The sequence below is a fragment of the Poecilia latipinna genome, unplaced genomic scaffold, assembly GCF_001443285.1.
Source record: "Poecilia latipinna isolate Pla-1442-1.1 unplaced genomic scaffold, P_latipinna-1.0 Scaffold740, whole genome shotgun sequence".
Lineage (NCBI taxonomy): Eukaryota > Metazoa > Chordata > Actinopteri > Cyprinodontiformes > Poeciliidae > Poecilia > Poecilia latipinna.
Genome location: NW_015113356.1, coordinates 264,355 through 282,667, shown reverse-complemented (window position 1 = coordinate 282,667; position 18,313 = coordinate 264,355). Strand labels below are relative to the sequence as shown.

Here is an 18,313-nt window from a genome sequence, read left to right as displayed (position 1 = left end):
AAAAATATATATGTATATATTTTTTACTACCTCATCTCTGCATGATCATCATGCGGATGTATTTTTCTGTGGCAAATTGCTATGGATTTGAAACCATTTGTGGCAAATTTTCAAATTTGAATGGTATTGTAATAATAAAAGTGTTTCCCAACTATGGTCCTGAAAACACACTGTCCTGCATGTTTTATGTGTGTCCTTGCTTCAGCCCGGCTGATTTCAATTGATGGCGTTTGCAATGATCTGCAATGATCTGAATCAGGTGCATTAAAGGAGGGAGACGTCTAAAACATGCAGGCCAGTGTCCCTTGAGAACCAGGGTTGGGAAAAACTGTGTCTATACAAACTTATAGAATCATATTGAGTGTTATTTTCTTCTTTTTTTAAAGCACATGCAAAGGAAAGAAATCCAACATGTTAAACTTGGAAAAAAAGAAAGAAAGAAAAAGAAATTGCCTTTTTCTGTGTCAGACGGTACTTGTTGTTCAGAATATAGACCCCTTTGTCGACTGCAACCAGACCCACTTTTGCCCCTGGATCTCCTGTGACTTTAAGCTCAAGCATGCCTTTTTCTCGAGGCAAGTATGATTTCTTGTTTGAGATTAACGTCAACTAAAAAAGAAAGAGAAAAATCCATTAGAGATGTGATTCATTAAATCCTGAAATTTACTTGCAATGTAACATTTCTCTCACCGATCCCATGCAGGTGTCTTCCACATCCACCCAAACAGAGTCAGACACCACTTCTGACTCTTTTGGATGGTAGTAGGCAACAAGGCGAAAGGATGGCAGCATTTCTTTGGTAATTGGAAGCATCATGGTGACCAGTGACTGACCTTCTCTCCTGAATCGTTTATACCGGACCAATTGGCCTCTGCTTAAGACCTGTGGGAAGGGTTAGCTTAACTATGCAACAAAGGAAATCAGACTCTGAAAGCATGCCCATTAACAAGACATAGATTTAAAGAATGGTTCTCACGAGGTATGTGATGTCACAATGTCTATCCTGGCTTTCAAAATAAAAATTAACTTTCAAGTTTGTTCCCAAATTCACAAGTGTTGTGTCCAGACCTGCAGTCAGAGATTTCAGCTGTTAAAGTGGGACCCGTGTATTTGGTATGTTACTGATATTACCAGGGTAAGAGTTTACTAAAATATGTCTAGAAATCACTTACCTATGTGGATGTAATTGTTGCTTTCTTTTTGGTATGGGTAGGCTGTCATGTTGACTGATGCTTGTCTTTCAGAATGGATTTGAGGATCATCTGTCCTTGCCTAAAATTAGACAAGCATTTAAAGAAAGGGAAAAAAAGCAATTGACAGACTTAACCTGTGATATTATGAAATAAGGAAGAAGAAACTGGTTTCTGGGAATATGGGCACAGCTATACTTGTTCCGCTGTCTTTACTACAAGTCTTTTACGTCTTAAGTGAGCGGTGTTCGACTAGCCAAAAAACTCTCCGTTTATGCACATGAAAATTTGAATGTGCACTCATCTCAACACATTTGTTCATATAGCTTCAGAGTTTTATTCTCAGCTAAAATGTAGCCTTTTGATTAGGCCAGCTGAGATCCATACCTGGGCTCAAGGCGAGCCAGTGGCGCAAAAAGTGGGTATGCAGCGCATGCAACGCATAGGGGCGCTGCACCAGAGGGGGCGTCAAAAACCCCGTCTGGAAGGGGCGACGCGCCGATGATGCCCTCGCATACACTTCACCGCGCCCTTACGCTCCTTCACCCTTATGTACCTTCCTTTTGGGGGGGGCGCCGATTTATGTTTTCGCATCCACCTGAATAATATGTAGTTGCGCCCCTGAGGCGAGCTAATGTTAGGCGGGAGTTGTAGCTAGTTTAGACAATTGATATCGATTGTTCAAAGAGATTACTTGCACTTGATTCTGTTGCATCCTTCCTCATTTTCACCTACTCCCCCTCTAACCCGCAGAAAATAATAATAATAATAATAATAATAATAATAATCTAAGAGAAAACTACATTTATTGCAGCTTTTATAAAATAAATGCATGACTATCATGATGTAGTAATGACAATGGACCCAAATGCAGCAAGGCAGAGACGGCCTGTGTGTTAAAGCAACTATCACCAGAGCAAAGCACTTTAAGTCACTGGCATAATTTCAGTTGGGTCATGTCCTAAAATAACATTTTTTAGGATTGACCTATAGATTTTGAAAAGGCTTCAGAGCAGCTGCTGTCTTAAAAAAAAAAAAAAAAGTTCAGTTGTATTTTTTCAAGTAGTTAAAAATAAAAGAAAGAGTTGACTAAGAATATATACAAAAAATAAATAAAAACAAGGAAATCAGGAAATTATTTCACAATAAAAGCCAAAAGCCAAGCAGGTCAATTCCACCTTTACACTACAGAAGAGCAATTTGACATGAAGGATCCAAATGACTTACTGTAATAAGTAGGGGATCTGAGCTTGCCACTGTATTGATGGTAAGCCTCGCTAATCCAGTGGCTCCAGTCAAACCTGTAACTGACCCCGGATCAACTACCATTTCCACACCTTTCGCTGGACTCTCATCAGGATTTAAAACTTCAACCTGTTAAAGAAAAAGAAAACCAATACTTGAAAGCATTGTTTTAACTTTTACAATGATGTTTTTTTTTATGTTCAACACAGTTCGACTCTGTTACTAACATGCAAAATCCTTTTACAGTTCTGCACACCATTTATGCCAAGCTTATCACTGGTATTAATGTGTCAGAAAGGCTTCCACTGATTAAGTAAAACCAACAGTTTTTTGTTTTTTTTGTTGGGGTGGGGGCCTACACATTTTTCTGATGAGACATAAAAATGTTACTTACCGTTACATCAAACGATAATCCTGTTTGGAAATATTTGGGCGTTTTTTTAAAGCTGATGGTGTAAGGCGATGTGACAATCTTGATGCCTCCCAACTCAACTTCCACCAATTCACCACCTATTTGCCATGTTTCATTATTAGTGAATCACTTAGACCTCCAAATATTGATCATGCGTAGCAAAAATTATTTCTAAAAAGCTTTCATTTCCTCTCGTCATTCTTACCATTCTCTGTCAGTACACTTGCTTTTACAAATATAGTTTCCCCAACCAGGCTGTTCACATCTTTGATAGTGTTGATGTTCTCGATTGTTATTTTGGCCTCTCCTTGACCTTCAACAATCTAAATGAAACATATTTTACCATCAAATATAATACCAAACAATATACAGTTTTGGAAAGCCACTAACTGTTATAAATCACATCAAAATTTGAATGGGATCCTACTTAATATTTGTCCAGAAAAGTCTAAAACAACTTACCGGAATTCTCTGGAGAGAATCAGAAATGCTTTCTTTCTGATTTTCATGCATAACTCCAAAAACAACATAGGCTGATCCATCCACTTTTTTACCAAACGTGTACCTGAAACCATGAATGAAACAACTTATTTTCAGTTCCTAAGAAGTTCCTTATGTGTACCAATCAATTTTCCATACGTAGCTTCAATGCTGAATTTGAGTTCTTTGCTGTCCACATAGAAGCAGGGCTGCAAAGGCTTCACTTCCACCTCAAAACTTGGAAGCACTGTGAAATGAGCATTGCACATTTTATCATCGTCTCCATTTGATGGCCACAAGTTTAGCAACCCTAGACTTACCATATTCTTTAACCTCAAACTCTGACACAAAGCTCTGTGTGCTGGTGCTGAACTTTGCAATCACCTTCCAAATTCCTGGGCTTTAGGAGAAGATGCACATCAATAGGCAGAGTAGATTATTTTCAACTTGAATCATAAGTTAAGGTAACTTACCTTACAAGGTCACCAAGATTGTACGTTCCAGAGTGTATTTGTGAATTGATAATAAAAAAGTCAGATTGTAAAGTGGCGCCGTCAGGGGTCTAAATAGAAACATTAAGTAAGCAATAGTAATCCTTAGTAGGCATCATTAGTGTAAAAAACTCTTTCCTTCAGAAGCATTTCTGAAGAACATTGTTATTTTATCCAGTACTCTTACACAATAAAGCCATTCAATTTGCTAGAATATGAGTTATGATAAAGGTAATTTATCAAATTAAAAGTGCTTCTTGAAACAAATAACCTTCAAGCAGGTATTAAACATGCTTTTCAATTGCCCAAATTTCTGTATGAAAAACTTTAATAATTAATGTAATATTCTATTTCTAAATGTTAAATTTTTAGTACTTCAGCAAGACAGATATTGGCTGGAGATAGGCACCAGCAACCCTCCCGACCCCACTAGGGACAAGGGTGATAGAAAATGAATGAATGAATGGATGGATGGATGGATGGATGGATGGATGGATGGAGGTTTTAGTAGATGTTAGGAGAAAGACATCGTTAACAGAAATAAAAGACTTAAAAGTCATTCTGTATAAATAATCTCCATAATGTGTTTCACTTGGTGAATTAAGTTACTGAAAGAAACGACATTTTTCTAATAATATTGTAATTCAATGAGTAGGATTGTATTTCTGACTTGTACTTAAAACTAAAATACTCTTATAGTTACATATGTGACAGAAATACTTGAGCTTCCTTGAATAATTAATATGCATATGCATTATGTTCAATTTCTTAAACTTTGATATGGTTTCATATATTTAGTTTTGAATATAGTACAATACCACAATCTGAATGTTAATTAAAGCATCAGCTTCGGACGCTCTCTCCACCGGTTCCATGCCAGGTCTGATTGCAAACAATCTGTAGTTGACTGTCAAACAAAACAGAGGGCAGGCACTTGTTTACATGTTTCATCACAATTACACAACGTTTCAGTTTGTTGAAAAGCAAAAAGCATTTCCGTGAGAATAACTATCTTTATTTCTATCGACAATAACTGCATGGTTTTAGAACGCAAGTCTTTTTTTTTTTTTTTGAACTTCCTTTGTGTGTGATAGTTTGTAGTTTTCTTGGCAATATTATAATATTACAAGGTTTCATTTGCATGTTAAGCAACACTAAGGCCCCCAGTCCTGTGTCCTGTCCACACCACAGGATGCAGCGCCACAGAAAAAAATATATATATATATATATATATATATATATATATATATATATATATGTATATATGTAGAATAGAGACAGAGACATGGACCCATGACGTCATTCTTTTTTTTTTTTTTTTAAAGAACTCCTCCAGTAATTTATAAGCATCTTTGGAAGTGAACCATGGTATGAAAAATGGGGATCAAAAGACATACTCCACAAGCCATATTTACCATTGCTGTTAGGGGTGTAGATAGTTTTGTCAGTTTGGATGAAAATATAACCAGGCTCAAAAGAAACCAACGCAACTTTCTCCAGCAAACTGTCGCCAAAGTTTGCTTGAAGGTAAACATAGTGCTTTCTTTTTGGGTTGATTTCGAACTCATCAGCAGGGATCTGAGAAACAACAGTAACCCGGTTATTTAAAAGTTAAATAATTTTTTAAAATCGTCTCAAGGATAAGTATAATAATAGTACAGAATTATGAAATATATACATTAGTATATATAAAAAGAAAATGTCTATTTTTTATACTAACATGAATGTTAACTGTGAAACACTTTGTAACAAAAATGGGTCTTGACATGATTTTACCGTTATTCTTCCAAGATTCTGGAAATGTCCTTCTTTTGTAAGCCTCACACGTGTTGATGCTAATTTTTTTGTTTTTCCTGGAAAGCTCCATGCAGCAATTTCAACAGAAACCTCTTCTTCAGATGCGCAGTCTTGAATTTCCACAAATATGTTTTCTGCCGCACCAACTCGCAACAAGTTGGGGGCGGACAAAACTTTCCTGTTGAGAAAAAAAGAAGGTATAAGTTGTAGAATAAACTACATATAAAGAAAAAATATTTTTATATGTAAATTAATTATTTCATTCCTGTTGAACAGATCCAACAACTATTTTCCAATTTAGAAGAAAACACTTTCCATAAGAGGCTAAAACCAAATCTAAATTGAGTTTTACCCCAAATGAAAGGTAAAATAGAGTGAAATGTTCAACCTTCAGCATTTCAGGAATGAACATTATCTGGACTTATCTAACGGTAGAACGATGAAAAGTTAGTTCTGGACTTGGTCCGTTGCTTTATTTGCTTTGTCTGGTTCATGGAACCAAATAAAGCCTGAGATAGGCAGATAATTAACTGGCATTTTGTGCAAACAGTACTTTGATCTGAGTGACACAACGATGGAATCAAAGTTTAAGCAGCACTTTTAATATTCAATAATTAAAAATCACTTTTTTTGTTTTATGCAAAGTTTTAATTTGGTTACTGTAGCAAATGTTTAAATTTTGCTGTTTTTAAAGCATGTTTGTTTCAATGCTATTGCAATGACAATACAAATTACGCAGACGTAACACTGTTGGGATAAGACGTTGCATTTGGCAAAAGCACACATCCACTATGTTTTGTCATGAACTAAAGCAAAACAAATTCTAAAATAAACAGGCTCTGAGACAATGAATACATTATTAACTGCAGCGAAGAATCAAATCAAGAGCAGAATAAGAAAGATCATCCCTGATTTACTATCGCGCATTGAGGATCATAACTTGAATGAGATGTTGGCTCATTTAATTTAAAGGCAACAAGTATCAATTATAGAAAAAAAGAAAAGGTTTTCCAGATACACTTACAAAGGAAATGCACTCGACTGAGAAGTCAGACAGGAAAAAGCTACCAGCAGAAGCTGGAGAGCAGAGATTCCCATCATTGATCCCATCTCTGCTGTGGCTACAGATCGCTGGTGTGCCTGTCTTTTATCCTCAGGCAACAGGATCCTCTTCCTGCCTCTTTTACTTTCTCCAATTGAAAGACAGTTAACCAGCTTACGCAGTGGGACTTTCATAATTTGTCAAATGGTGAAGCAAGTAATGATCACTGTAAAAAGGCACTCTGTTAGACAAACTAAACAACGGGCTATTTTACAGTGTAATTGATTTATGTATATTAAGAACACTGGAGTGCTTTGATCTTCTACATTGACGGGCCAAAACACAACATGATTGCACGGCACTGAATAGATTCTTTAAGACAGAATTTAAGATTTTTAAAAATATGTATTCTTTAAAATTAACTCGCCAAAAGTACATAGTATTTTTAATTTATATCTTTTTCAGCATTAGATTTACCTTAGATTGAGATAAGTGAAGCCTGGGCTTCACTTATCACACTGATTCCTGATTCTTTGAAATCTGAGGGGTTTTTTAAAATAATTTTTTTATAAGATCTTTTGTACGATTTGCCTGGTTATAGATTGAGGTGGGAATCTGTGTGTGCAGGGGATTGTGCTGCCCACAGATGCACTGCACCTTTAAAGAAAAAGGATTAATATGATAAGCTAGACATTTGTTGATATGTTTATATTTACATTTATAAGGTGAAGTAGCAACTAAAGCTGTCAGACATGTATTGGTGAAAAAGTTGCAATATTTATGTAAAAGCAAACAAAACAGGAAATAGATAATTAAATAATTAGATAATTAAACTGTCAGGCTTTATGCGTTTCTCGTTTTTTTCCACATTTCTTTGCTGGTCGATATATTCGGTTATTTAATCATTGTCAGGGTTAGGCATCATTTCCTCAGAATGTGTACTTCTTTTGTTCAGTTTTTACTTAGTTTGCTTCACCAGCTACTTGAACTTTGATCTTTGAAAACACCAACAAATAAAGACAATATGACCAGAACAAATGTACCCAATTTAGACTAATCAATCTAAATAATTATGGGAATTGATTTCAAACATTTTCCATATATTTGTTCAAATTTACACATCTACAATACTACTTTTCTAGCTTATCTTTTAATCCAGGCAATCAGTTCACCTACATCTCTTATTTGATGTTTTCATTTTTTTATTTCTAGGAATTGTTATGAAATACTTGTCCAAATGTGTATCTATTATGTACCCGAATTATTGAGGTGGTAAAATAATAAAACAACTTGACAAAATTGTCGTTTTGCAATTGTTGAATAATACTTTTGCTCTGTAATACTCAAGAAGGTTCTTTGTGTTAAACCAATGTTTCCCAAGCCTCATCTCGGAGCCACAGTGGCCCTGCTTCAGCACGCCGAATTTCAACTGATGGCTGATTAACAAAGTTTTGCTGAACATAAATCATCTGGTTCAGGGTTGGGAAACGCTGGGCTGTTTATATTAAATGGTTAATTTGAATGTGAAGTTATCTGTAAAAACTCCCTTTCCAGTAGTAAAAGGGGTATTTATGTGTGAGCTGTACCCGTTTTCTCAACATTTGATTTTGTGACTCAGCAGGTTGTAAAATCCAGTGGACTAGCGAGTCACAGCTATTTTGGTAGAGCGATACAGCTGGCAGACTCAATCAGAGTAAATACGCCAAGACCCTAACAAAGCACTGTAGCAAAGTGAATTGTGACATGTTTATTCTGAGTGGATTTAAATAGCTAAAACTAAAGCTAAAACAGACTGTGTGTCTGAATCACTATAGGATCTGTTTAATTTCCGGAGCACCCAGTGACATGACATGTTCTTTCATACTTTAGACAACTATTCCTACTAACAGCTTCACATCACCTCACTTTGAAAAAGACCCACAAATATTTAAAGAAGGTGTTTAAGGGAGTATAGAATTTTTTGTATATAATGAGAGCTGAAACAGAGAAAGATGGGGAAAACAGTTTCAATTCCAGACAATAATTAAAGATGAGACACCCAAGAAATTTTTAATAATACAATCAGCAGATGTAAAAAAAAAACTGCAAAATTAAGCCTATTTAAAATTGGACAGTTATTTCCTTGAGTTCAGTTACTGCTGACATCCAAAAATGGCGTACTGATCGGCCATCTCCTCGAAACCCATGCAGGTTGGTTGGTAGTCATTAAGACGGCACTCTGCTTCTGAGGGCCAGTACTCGATCCAGGTCTTCTCCCCGAGCTCATACTGAAATCTAAACAGGGACAAGAACAGAAATACGTGGAATGGTGAGTTGCCCAGCTCTCTGTGGATTGCTGGTACAAATATGAATAAACTGGCAATGACTTATGAGCGGCTGCAAATTAGAGGATGTTTATAAAGGACTATCCCCTAATGTTCAGAAACCCACATTTGCGTCTGGTTATTTCCAGAAATGTCATTGGATGATCCCATGATCAGGTAGGTTTTGCCTTTTTCCACATTTAATGCTTCTCTGCAGTACCGACGACTGAAAAACGTGCGCAGTTTACCAACAGCATCTGCATCAATTGGTCCTGTGGTTCAAAAGCAGATAAAAACAAAAAAGGAGAAAGAAAAAGAAGCACATTTTTAGACAATATGGCATTACTGTAAGTGAAATGTGCTGCTTTTTCACTGTAAGTGACTCAATAGCTAACCTATTACCCTTTAAGCCTTTTAAATCTCTGTATCCAAGCAAAAACACTCAAATAAGCTCAAATTCTAAATGTTAGTAGAACAAGGTACAAAAGAATGAAAAACAATCACAATAACAGATGACACTGCACTACAGTAACATTTAAATTAGTAGGTTTTTACACAAACAAGCTACATCTCCTTACAACACAAAAACAGGTTTAACAAAAGACATAATCAGAGACGGTGTCTATAAATATTTCATGCGACTGTCACCACTTCCATCTAGGAATGATTTAAAGTTATGAAAATATAGGTACCCACCTTCTTTAATAACCTCGACAATGCGCATTATGTAAAAGTCTGCAGACGACTCAAAATCAGTTTCTTCCACTGTAGCTTTGTATGCTGTGTGCAGACAATGTGGTCGTTATGAATAATCAAACTTGCTGTATTTTCGTTGGGTAGGAATTTTGGCTACTTCTGGCCCACTTGCTGTTTCTTACCAAAATCTGTTTTGCTGGTCTCTGTGTTCTCGCAAATCTTAGCTATGCGCTCCTCAGTGTTGTGTCTGTAGCGCTTCTGCATGTTGCATCTCTCTGAAACATTATAAGAGATGCAAGTGTACAAACACTTGTTAAAATGGCAGGTTTTATTGAAATGCAACTAAAAAATAAATCTGCTTGAAGAAAAGAAAACATTTAGAAAGGTACATACATGTGTTTAAAATTTATTAATTATTAGTTTAAGATTTAAGGTACATACATGTGTTAAATCTTAAACTAATAATTAATAAATTTTTGTCAAGAGTAAATTTTTGGTGTCATCAGACCATAGCGCTTTCCGTTACAAGGTCTTATATGATTTTAGCATGGCTCTTTTACTTGAAATAAAAAAAAATGTCTTGCAAACTTAATCATTGATCCATTGGAGATTGTTGCTAGATGTAGAACAGAGACAGCATTTTTTTTTTCATTCAGCCCACAATTCTGTGTTCGTAAAATGTTTTTGTTGGTCTGATGTAATATTCTAATCCTAAATGTCCTGTTTCCATTAGCTGCAAGAGAAAAAATTATTATAACAGACAAAAACAAACTACTTAACATTCTTTGTTAAATTGTGTCAGTCTGTGTCATTAATCTATATAATGGGTTTCACTTAATGAATTGAGTTACTGAAAAACATCAACATTTGAATAATAGTCTAATTCATTAGACGAGTCTCTAGAAAGGGACTTTGTGTGCATATACTGGTCATCTTGCAGATTATGTTCAGTCTCTCACTTAATTTCATTGCAGTCTTAAGTCTAATTTGTATATTATTACATAAGTTAATTAATTTGGACAAATTGGAATGCAGAAAAACAAATGTTTAATTTGTAATTTAAATTAAGACAATTGGACTCAGTTTTTTTCTTACCTTCTACACAGATGCATTCATAACTTTTACAGAGCTTTCCATTCTGTCTCTCTGGATGGTAAAGTTTCACACATGGTGCTTCTAAAATGGGAAACAAAATTATTTTAATATCTCAATCCCTATTAAAAAATCTAAAATAAAAATACAAGGCACTTTATTCGATCCATTATATTCTATATTTTTTGATTTCTAAAAATCTTTTAAACAACTGCTCTCTATTTGTTATGGTCTATTAGACATGAAGAAGTGTCTAATAAAAGTCTATTAGTCATTAATACATATGTGAAATGGAATGAAAACCGTTTCACACAAAAGTCTTAAAGCCCATCCCGCTAAAACTTACGGTCGTAGTACTCATAGACAGACACGGCTGCTGGTTGTAAGACGCCAACTTTTAATGTCTGATGGATCCTAAAGCTGATCTCCTCTGGCCGTGTGTGTGAAACCTGGTAAGAGATTTACATTTATGATGGAGCAACTAACAAATGAGGAGAAAACTCAACAGAAAGGTGAATTATTACCTTGTCCAGATAGATGATGAGTGAGCCTTTTTCAGACAGAACTGTGTTCATCTCATACCTTGCAATGGTGCGGGCGCGTCCTGTAGACAACTGCAGAAACAAACATGTGGCCTCAATCATCTAATAAACTTTAAAACAGAATATCAAAAACGTCCAACACTGAATGTTAAAACTCTTCTATGTTCATGTATCTCAATCTGTCACCAAGTCCAGATCCTGCGTGTCAACAGTGAAGCCAGTCAGAAGGCCGATGTCCAAGATTGACATGGTTGCGTCTCGATCCCTGTCCTTATACCTGTATGTGGAATGCACAGGGCAACTTACGTCATTTCAGGTAATTATTTTTAACAAAAGTTCAAGTGTGGACAATACTCACAAAACATCTATCTTAAGTTTATATGTCTTCCTATCCTCATCCGATATTTCTGAAGAAATTATTAATAAAATATGCATAAACTTTTTGGGCAAATCACAAGAAGAGATAAAATGGCGAGATGTTACAAAACAGCAATGTCTAAAAATTACCTGGGATTAGTTGCACAGAGAGATTGAACTTCTGGCAGTCACTTTCCTTTTCTTTAGGAATGGTGTAATACAATGACACCATCTGACATTGAGAGAGTAAAATTATTGATCTGTCTAAATGTGCCTCATGTGCAAAATAACCAATGACAAAAATGCAACCATTTTCCAAAATTCAATTGATTTGCAATGAGATTTGGAATCTAAACAATAATTTGAACATGGCAAAAAGTAAACAGACTGCAGGTGATTAATTTAGGCTGGCTTATGTCTCTTCAGATATCAATTAACCATCACACGGTTTTAAAAAAATCCTTTGTAAATGCGCACAGAGGATCAGTGTGACCCTGTTGGAACAACAACTGTTGTTCCCTGTTTCTAAAGAACAGAGATTGGTCTTTTTCCATATTATTTATTAGAATAAGTAAAGTGTATAGCATATATGCATATAAATTCAGATTTTCCACATCAAAAGTACCTGAGATGAAACAGAGATATTCTGAAAAACTTTTGAAAGGTGCAATTCAAACAAAATTTTAAAGCTCAGAATTATTTTGTAAAAAGTAATCAAAATTCTTCAAACCAGAAGTAGTTGTATTTCAAAAAATCTTTGATACTTGAAAAGAGACGGTCTCATTTGATTACATTTTATATGATGGAATATGCAGAGAGAATAGAATTAGGTTGAAAGGTATATTGTTTTATTTTTATACTTTGTGTCTGAAAGCTTTTGCTTAGTGTTAATGGTTCACAGCTCATACACTGCTAAAAAATATCTTAGTACTTGCCTGGAGTATAACACAAAGTTACTTACTTTCACTGTTGCTTCTCCAATTCCTGAAGCAGTAACTTTCACATCCTGGTTGATGTAAGAAACCTGTCAAGATTTTAACTTGTAATTTAGGAAAAAGCAAATCATAAAAAAGTTCAAATGTTGTAAATGTGAAGGAAGGTTGTGATCTCACTTTAGATGTTCTTGTGGCGAACAGATTATCTCTGTTAAAGTTGAACTTGTTAGGCCTTGATCTGCCCGGCAACAAGATGTCAACATTCAGATCGTATTCTGGTTCTTTAGCTTTGGTCCAGTACTCTGCCACGGCCTGGTACACGATAATGGTGGCCTGGGAAGACAGAAAAATTACAAATGAGAAGAATTAAGAAAAAAATCCAGTTTAACTAGGGAAAGTGATATTTCCCTAAGAAAAAGTCTAGAAGTTTAGAAGTTACCTGTGTTGATCCATAGCCTCCACCCACTTTTTGTTGTTGGTTAAACCATCTAACGATAGGCCGTGCGTCTTCAAAGTGCTATAATGAAAGAAAAAGAAACTAGCAGTTCTTTCTCTATATATGCTGCGTAATTTCAATGCCTTTTCTCCCCACTTATTTGATTTTTCCATACTGAACTCACTGTGCTAAATTCATGCAAGAATAATGTTCCCCTAGTCCTGGTAATATAATCTTCATCAGTTCTCCCTTCACCCACAATCACACAGGATGAAAAAGTAATGCAGAAAAATATTTTAATTTTAATGTTACTTTAGTTAACCTTCCTGGATCCAGACATTATGTTTCTGGCTGCTTAATTAATTTATTTTATTTTTCAAGGGAATTTTCATTTTTCTTTAATTTTCTCATTGATTTTTTTCAGATGCATTTTAAACTAAGTACAGCAATCTGTGTCCAATGGGAATTTTTTGTTCTGTTGACTCCCAATTACAATACACTTTCTGAAAACATTGCAATTTATTTCCTATGTTTGGTTTTGTTTGGTTTTGTTTTAATTTCGTTTAATTTATTTATGTACTGTAAATATAGCAATTTTTTTTAAGCAAACCAAATGAAAAAACAAATTTTAAGACATAAAAGTGCCACCTAAAGAAATAAAAATCTCATAGTGGTCACTACAGTGGACAGCTGAAGCCATTTTCTTGTGCTTCTTGTGGATTTTTATGTTATAAATGCACACAGACCACTGAAGTGGACACTAATGCATCATAAAATACTCTATCAACTACTGGCCATCAGCTGCAAATGCAAGAAGTTATTTTAGTTAAATCCAATATGGCCGACAGACAAAAAGCATGCCAACTGACCCAGTCCCTCCTTCTACTATAGACGACTCTTGCAGGTAAAAAAGAAACAAAACATATTGTAACATCAGATAAGCCCTAAAGAACAATACTACTGATGTGTTTTTCAAATAACAACTTTGTATTTAGAGAAAATTACAATTGATCATCTAAATAAAAAATTTTCTTTACAAATTTTTTTCTACCTTTTTTTATGCCTTAAGAAAATAAATAAAAAATGGGGAAAAATCCTGACACAAAGGATCATAATTCATGCATGAAAGGGTTAATAGCTGCTATGTATATTGAGGACTGACATTAGTAATGGTATTCATAACAAAAACCATAAAATGTTTTGTGTTCTTAATGTTTTTAAAGTGATTAAATTATTTTAAATAATTCTGAAAATTATTTTGTCCCCAACTAGTTTTTTTTTCAAAAGCCAGTAGCACAAATGCCAAATGATTGATTATTTAATCTGATTTTCATTAATAAACACATAGATGCAGCTCTTCCCTGAAATGCATGTGATGTCTCATTTCAATGAAAATATTTGGGATCAATGCACATTTGTTATAAGCTTAAGCACAACATCTTGGTACAAGGCTCCCTCAACGTGATTAAAATGTTACCAATTTTAGGTTATTTTAAATTTCAGAAGTTTATTTGGAATATACTCTAGTTTAAGCATTATTTCTCCTAATTTTCCATTAAATATCCAAACTGAAATGGCTCTCACTGCTATCCACCAGTGAAAAGATATTGCCTGCAAAATCCCACATAAAAAGCTATTTATTAATTTAAAAAAAAACAAAAAACATTAAAACAACTCTGTTTTCATGTTATAAAACAGGGCTGCTCCAGTTGATGTTCAATTTTTTGTATTTCAATGTAATGATAAAAAAAAATCACCATAGCTCTATATTTATGGAACAATTTCTCACCTGAGCTCTGACCAGAGCCAAGAGAGCATAACCTGTCGTCTCTTGTGTGAATGTCTGTTTTCCAGATATAGGCCAATGGTTTAACTCTGAAAAACAGAAACATTTTGAAAGGTTTTGAAATATTTCTGACATAAATTACCAGACAGACCTAACCACCCAAACCAGGGCCGACCCAAGCCTCCATGGGGCCCAAAGGGAAATTTGGACCCTCTATTTCTGCTAATATAATGTGGATTTCTGCAATCAACAGACAATTAGATCATTTGCACCCCTATAAGCTCATTGCATCTCTGACAGCTGTTTACATTACATCCTGTATGCATGTATCATCCAGTGGTAGTAAAAGCAACAACAACAAAAAACTAGTATGCACTGGACGTAGGATGAAATACACATACACATATTCATGAGATACTTTGATTAAATTAATTTCTCTTAGGGTTCTACATGACCAAATATATATTATTGTTAAAAAAAAACAAAAAGCACCCGCTTAGTTTTCTTATGCCTTGGGCCAGCCCTGACCCAAACACACACAAAAGTATGTCTTCCTATCTTCACAAAGTTGTCACCTTGACTTCCATTAATTTTTCATTAATTTATCCTAAGCCTATCATAACTTAAGCTCAATTCACACCTTAGTCCTAAACCTAACCCTCAAAACAGCACTTCTGCCTATGGGCCCCAGGCCCTAAGACACAGCATGTATACACACATATATATGTGTGTGTAACTTATTTAGATTTTTTTTGTGTAGTGCAAATACCAGGAGAAGCAAACTTGTAGAGGATTTCCCGGTTAAGTTTGTTTTCATTGGCCAGAGCGTATGACGTAATGGCGACGGCATAAGGGTTGGCGAGGTTGGGGAGACGTCTCTCAAGGTAGGTGACTGCTCTTGGTATACTGGATGGAAGACTCTAGGGAAATGAAAAGGAGAACATGGGAATGAAATGGTTTGTTGGGAAGCCATCGAGATACATCATTGTGAAGACATAAACCTTTAATATTCCCTTCTATTCACTGTCACAGAGTTGTTTTGACAAACCTTTAGTACAAACAGTTTTGAACTAAATGAAGAAGTTGAAAACATGGAATTAGAAAACAGTGTGAAGGAGTCGAGGCACTCACATTTAAAGTTGCTCCACATATTGTGCGTGATTCCTGCAGGGCAATCAGGCAGAAGGCCGTCATGGAGGCATCTGAGTCTGTGCCAAGCACATCACCCTGAATGAGCACAAACGCAAACACCAACATGTCAGGTAAAAATATTCATCATGATGGTTCAATAAATGAAACACTGGGTTTTGTTTCATTAATGAATTCTCAGTTTCATAGCAGATAATATTTTAATAGTGGAAATAAACATGGCACAAGAGGTAAAGGCATTTATGTTGGTAGATTTTTTGTAACTATGCTTCTTGACAACAAATGTAAATACTGTAAAAATACATACTGTTTATTTCACTTTAGATGCTGCATGTTGTACAGCAGAGCCAATGCTGAGCCCATTAAAACATGAAATATCATCTCTGCTAGTGCTAAGCAGCTTATTCTGCTGTTGACTCTTGTTCCTTGTCATTTATTGAGTTGTATGATTTTTAGAAAAAGACGACATAAAAAAATGTAGCAATTTGATCATTTAACTAACAAAGGCCTTCATCATGCAACTTTTGACTCAGGCTGGTCAACAGTTTGGTCACACACTGCTGTGAGCGCAGAAACAGAAATCAGCCTTTGTTACATGAGTCAGTTTGGTTACGCTGGTCACTCCGGTATTAATGGCACCAAAATGATCCTAAAATATTCTGTGAAACTAAGATCCTAACTGACGACAAGCTAATCCATCTTCTCCACTCTTTTCTTTGCCATTAAAAAAAGAAGATTTGGGAATGCTTTGATGGACCCAACTCACATTTTTCACTATGTTGTTCCACTCACAGATGCAATTTCCTTAAATATGTGCCACCATGTTAGTAGAAATAAACTGTCCTTCCAGGATATAGTCTCTGTAGTGGTGCACTAACCTGCATCTCTCCATGGTATACTTTTCCAACTTCTTTAAACATGCCATCAGGTTGCTGAGCGTTGAGGATCAGATACTTCACAGCACCACAGATGTGTTCATTTTGCACTGCTATCAAGTTGTAAGCTAAAGAAAACACCTTGGTCACATATGCTGTCAGCCTTGTGGGGAAGAAAACATTAATAGTTTAGTTCATCAAACTGCATATAGAACAAATACTGAGAAGTGAGGTATTGTCTGCAAAAAATACAGTTGAACCTTGAATGCCTTACCAGGTGCTACTTCCATGATTAGCAAAAATAGAAAATGAGCCATCGCCTTTACGAAACCTTAGCTCGTTGTTGTATCCTAAACAGATAGTAAATTATTAGTCTATTCACAAATATCCACACATTCATTTAGTCAACAATCAAAAGAGCACACATTTCAAGTGAAATCCATTTCTCTTTACATCTAAATGACTTTACCAGTTCTTATGTGCTGAAGAGCCTCATTACGTTTGTTCAAACCAACAGCCTCCCACTGACTGGTTATGTCCAAATATATGGTTGCAATGACTGGCAGAGTCATTTGGATCATGTTCGCCTCACCAGCGCCTCCAGGCTGGTAGATCAGAGTACCCATGGATCTACCACTGATGGGATTCTCCACAAGTCCAGAAACCTGTTCTCTGCCTGCACACACAAAATAAAATCAGTAAATGTACGTATAGATGAAAAATTTAAATATTCCAACTTCCAGAAAGGTGGAAGAAATCCAGATCAATTCATAGTTGATTGTCAAGCAGCTTTGTTTGCTTTATTCTTGTGGGTGTTACAGCATCTCTCACCAGTCACAGAAACATATGTGCTGGTTGGTGAGTTTGGTACCAAATCTTTCCTGGAAATATTACTGTTCAGGATTTCCACTTGTGCTCCACCTGAAAGTAGAAAAGAACAATTGAATTAGTTAGGAAAAAAACTAAAACCGTATATCACTGAAATCTTGCCGTGATGATGTAAAAACATACTTTGACCTTTTACAGCTGGATTTAAAGTTACACTCTGAACTACTTTGGTCAGTACACCGTCAGGCTGAAAAAAAGAAAGTTTGAACAAACATTAACAATAAACATATTCAATGAATCTGGTAGGTCAAAGCAAAAACATAACATTTTAGAAAAATCTAAAACTCTAAAATGTATGACATCTAAGTAAATCCAAATAGGCCAGCCCGTTTTTTTAATACACATAACTTACTACTACGTGACAATGGTGATGAGTGTAATGGAAAATTTTATAATGTGCTCCTCACCCCTTTTGTGCTTTAGATTGTACCTGAAGATGAGATCATGTGTCTGCATGATCTTATCATGAGCTTGGTCAAGCTGCTCTCCTATAGACTTCTACAGTGCCATATAACAGCAGGAGAGATCCTTGATCCTGGAGACCATCTACAACCCCTGGCAAAAAGTATGGAATCACCAGTGTTGGATGAGCACTCA

General features: G+C 35.5%; 2 protein-coding genes and 1 long non-coding RNA gene across 5 annotated transcripts in view; 1 reads left to right on the top strand and 2 right to left on the bottom strand.

Moving 5' to 3' along the window:
* Positions 1–198: 198 nt before the first annotated feature.
* On the bottom strand, positions 199–6,775 carry LOC106955500 (complement C3-like). Its single transcript, XM_015045709.1, has 15 exons — positions 6,640–6,775; positions 5,595–5,793; positions 5,234–5,396; positions 4,637–4,725; positions 3,801–3,889; positions 3,648–3,727; positions 3,487–3,574; positions 3,310–3,412; positions 3,053–3,170; positions 2,830–2,945; positions 2,418–2,564; positions 1,173–1,272; positions 977–1,068; positions 691–882; positions 199–609 (listed from the first exon to the last, which is right to left on the bottom strand). Exons 1-15 carry the CDS (start codon positions 6,723–6,725, stop codon positions 415–417), a joined length of 1,857 nt encoding a protein of 618 aa, XP_014901195.1. The 5' UTR covers positions 6,726–6,775; the 3' UTR covers positions 199–414.
* Positions 6,776–8,680: 1,905 nt separating this feature from the next.
* The window catches only part of LOC106955499 (complement C3-like), a 27,016-nt gene continuing 17,383 nt past the window's right edge, over positions 8,681–18,313 (bottom strand). The window contains exons 22-42 of one of the 3 annotated variants that reach the window (XM_015045706.1): positions 17,840–17,903; positions 17,660–17,749; positions 17,298–17,504; positions 17,103–17,178; positions 16,832–16,991; positions 15,936–16,031; positions 15,574–15,724; positions 14,808–14,893; positions 13,022–13,099; positions 12,760–12,915; positions 12,609–12,671; positions 11,798–11,879; positions 11,649–11,706; positions 11,477–11,567; positions 11,273–11,362; positions 11,095–11,197; positions 10,752–10,832; positions 9,839–9,931; positions 9,657–9,740; positions 9,088–9,232; positions 8,681–8,931 (exon numbers count right to left, since the gene is read on the bottom strand). In XM_015045706.1, the coding sequence (XP_014901192.1) occupies positions 8,790–8,931; positions 9,088–9,232; positions 9,657–9,740; positions 9,839–9,931; positions 10,752–10,832; positions 11,095–11,197; positions 11,273–11,362; positions 11,477–11,567; positions 11,649–11,706; positions 11,798–11,879; positions 12,609–12,671; positions 12,760–12,915; positions 13,022–13,099; positions 14,808–14,893; positions 15,574–15,724; positions 15,936–16,031; positions 16,832–16,991; positions 17,103–17,178; positions 17,298–17,504; positions 17,660–17,749; positions 17,840–17,903 (2,196 nt within the window). In that variant the 3' untranslated portion in view covers positions 8,681–8,789. The remainder of the gene's footprint in view (positions 8,932–9,087; positions 9,233–9,656; positions 9,741–9,838; positions 9,932–10,751; positions 10,833–11,094; positions 11,198–11,272; positions 11,363–11,476; positions 11,568–11,648; positions 11,707–11,797; positions 11,880–12,608; positions 12,672–12,759; positions 12,916–13,021; positions 13,100–14,807; positions 14,894–15,573; positions 15,725–15,935; positions 16,032–16,831; positions 16,992–17,102; positions 17,179–17,297; positions 17,505–17,659; positions 17,750–17,839; positions 17,904–18,313) is intronic. The other 2 variants (XM_015045707.1, XM_015045708.1) reach the window with 2 other exon arrangements.
* LOC106955501 (uncharacterized) overlaps positions 15,936–18,313 on the top strand; it is a 25,119-nt gene continuing 22,741 nt past the window's right edge. Inside the window, exon 1 of the long non-coding RNA XR_001426591.1 lies at positions 15,936–16,010. This is a non-coding gene — a long non-coding RNA (uncharacterized LOC106955501). The remainder of the gene's footprint in view (positions 16,011–18,313) is intronic.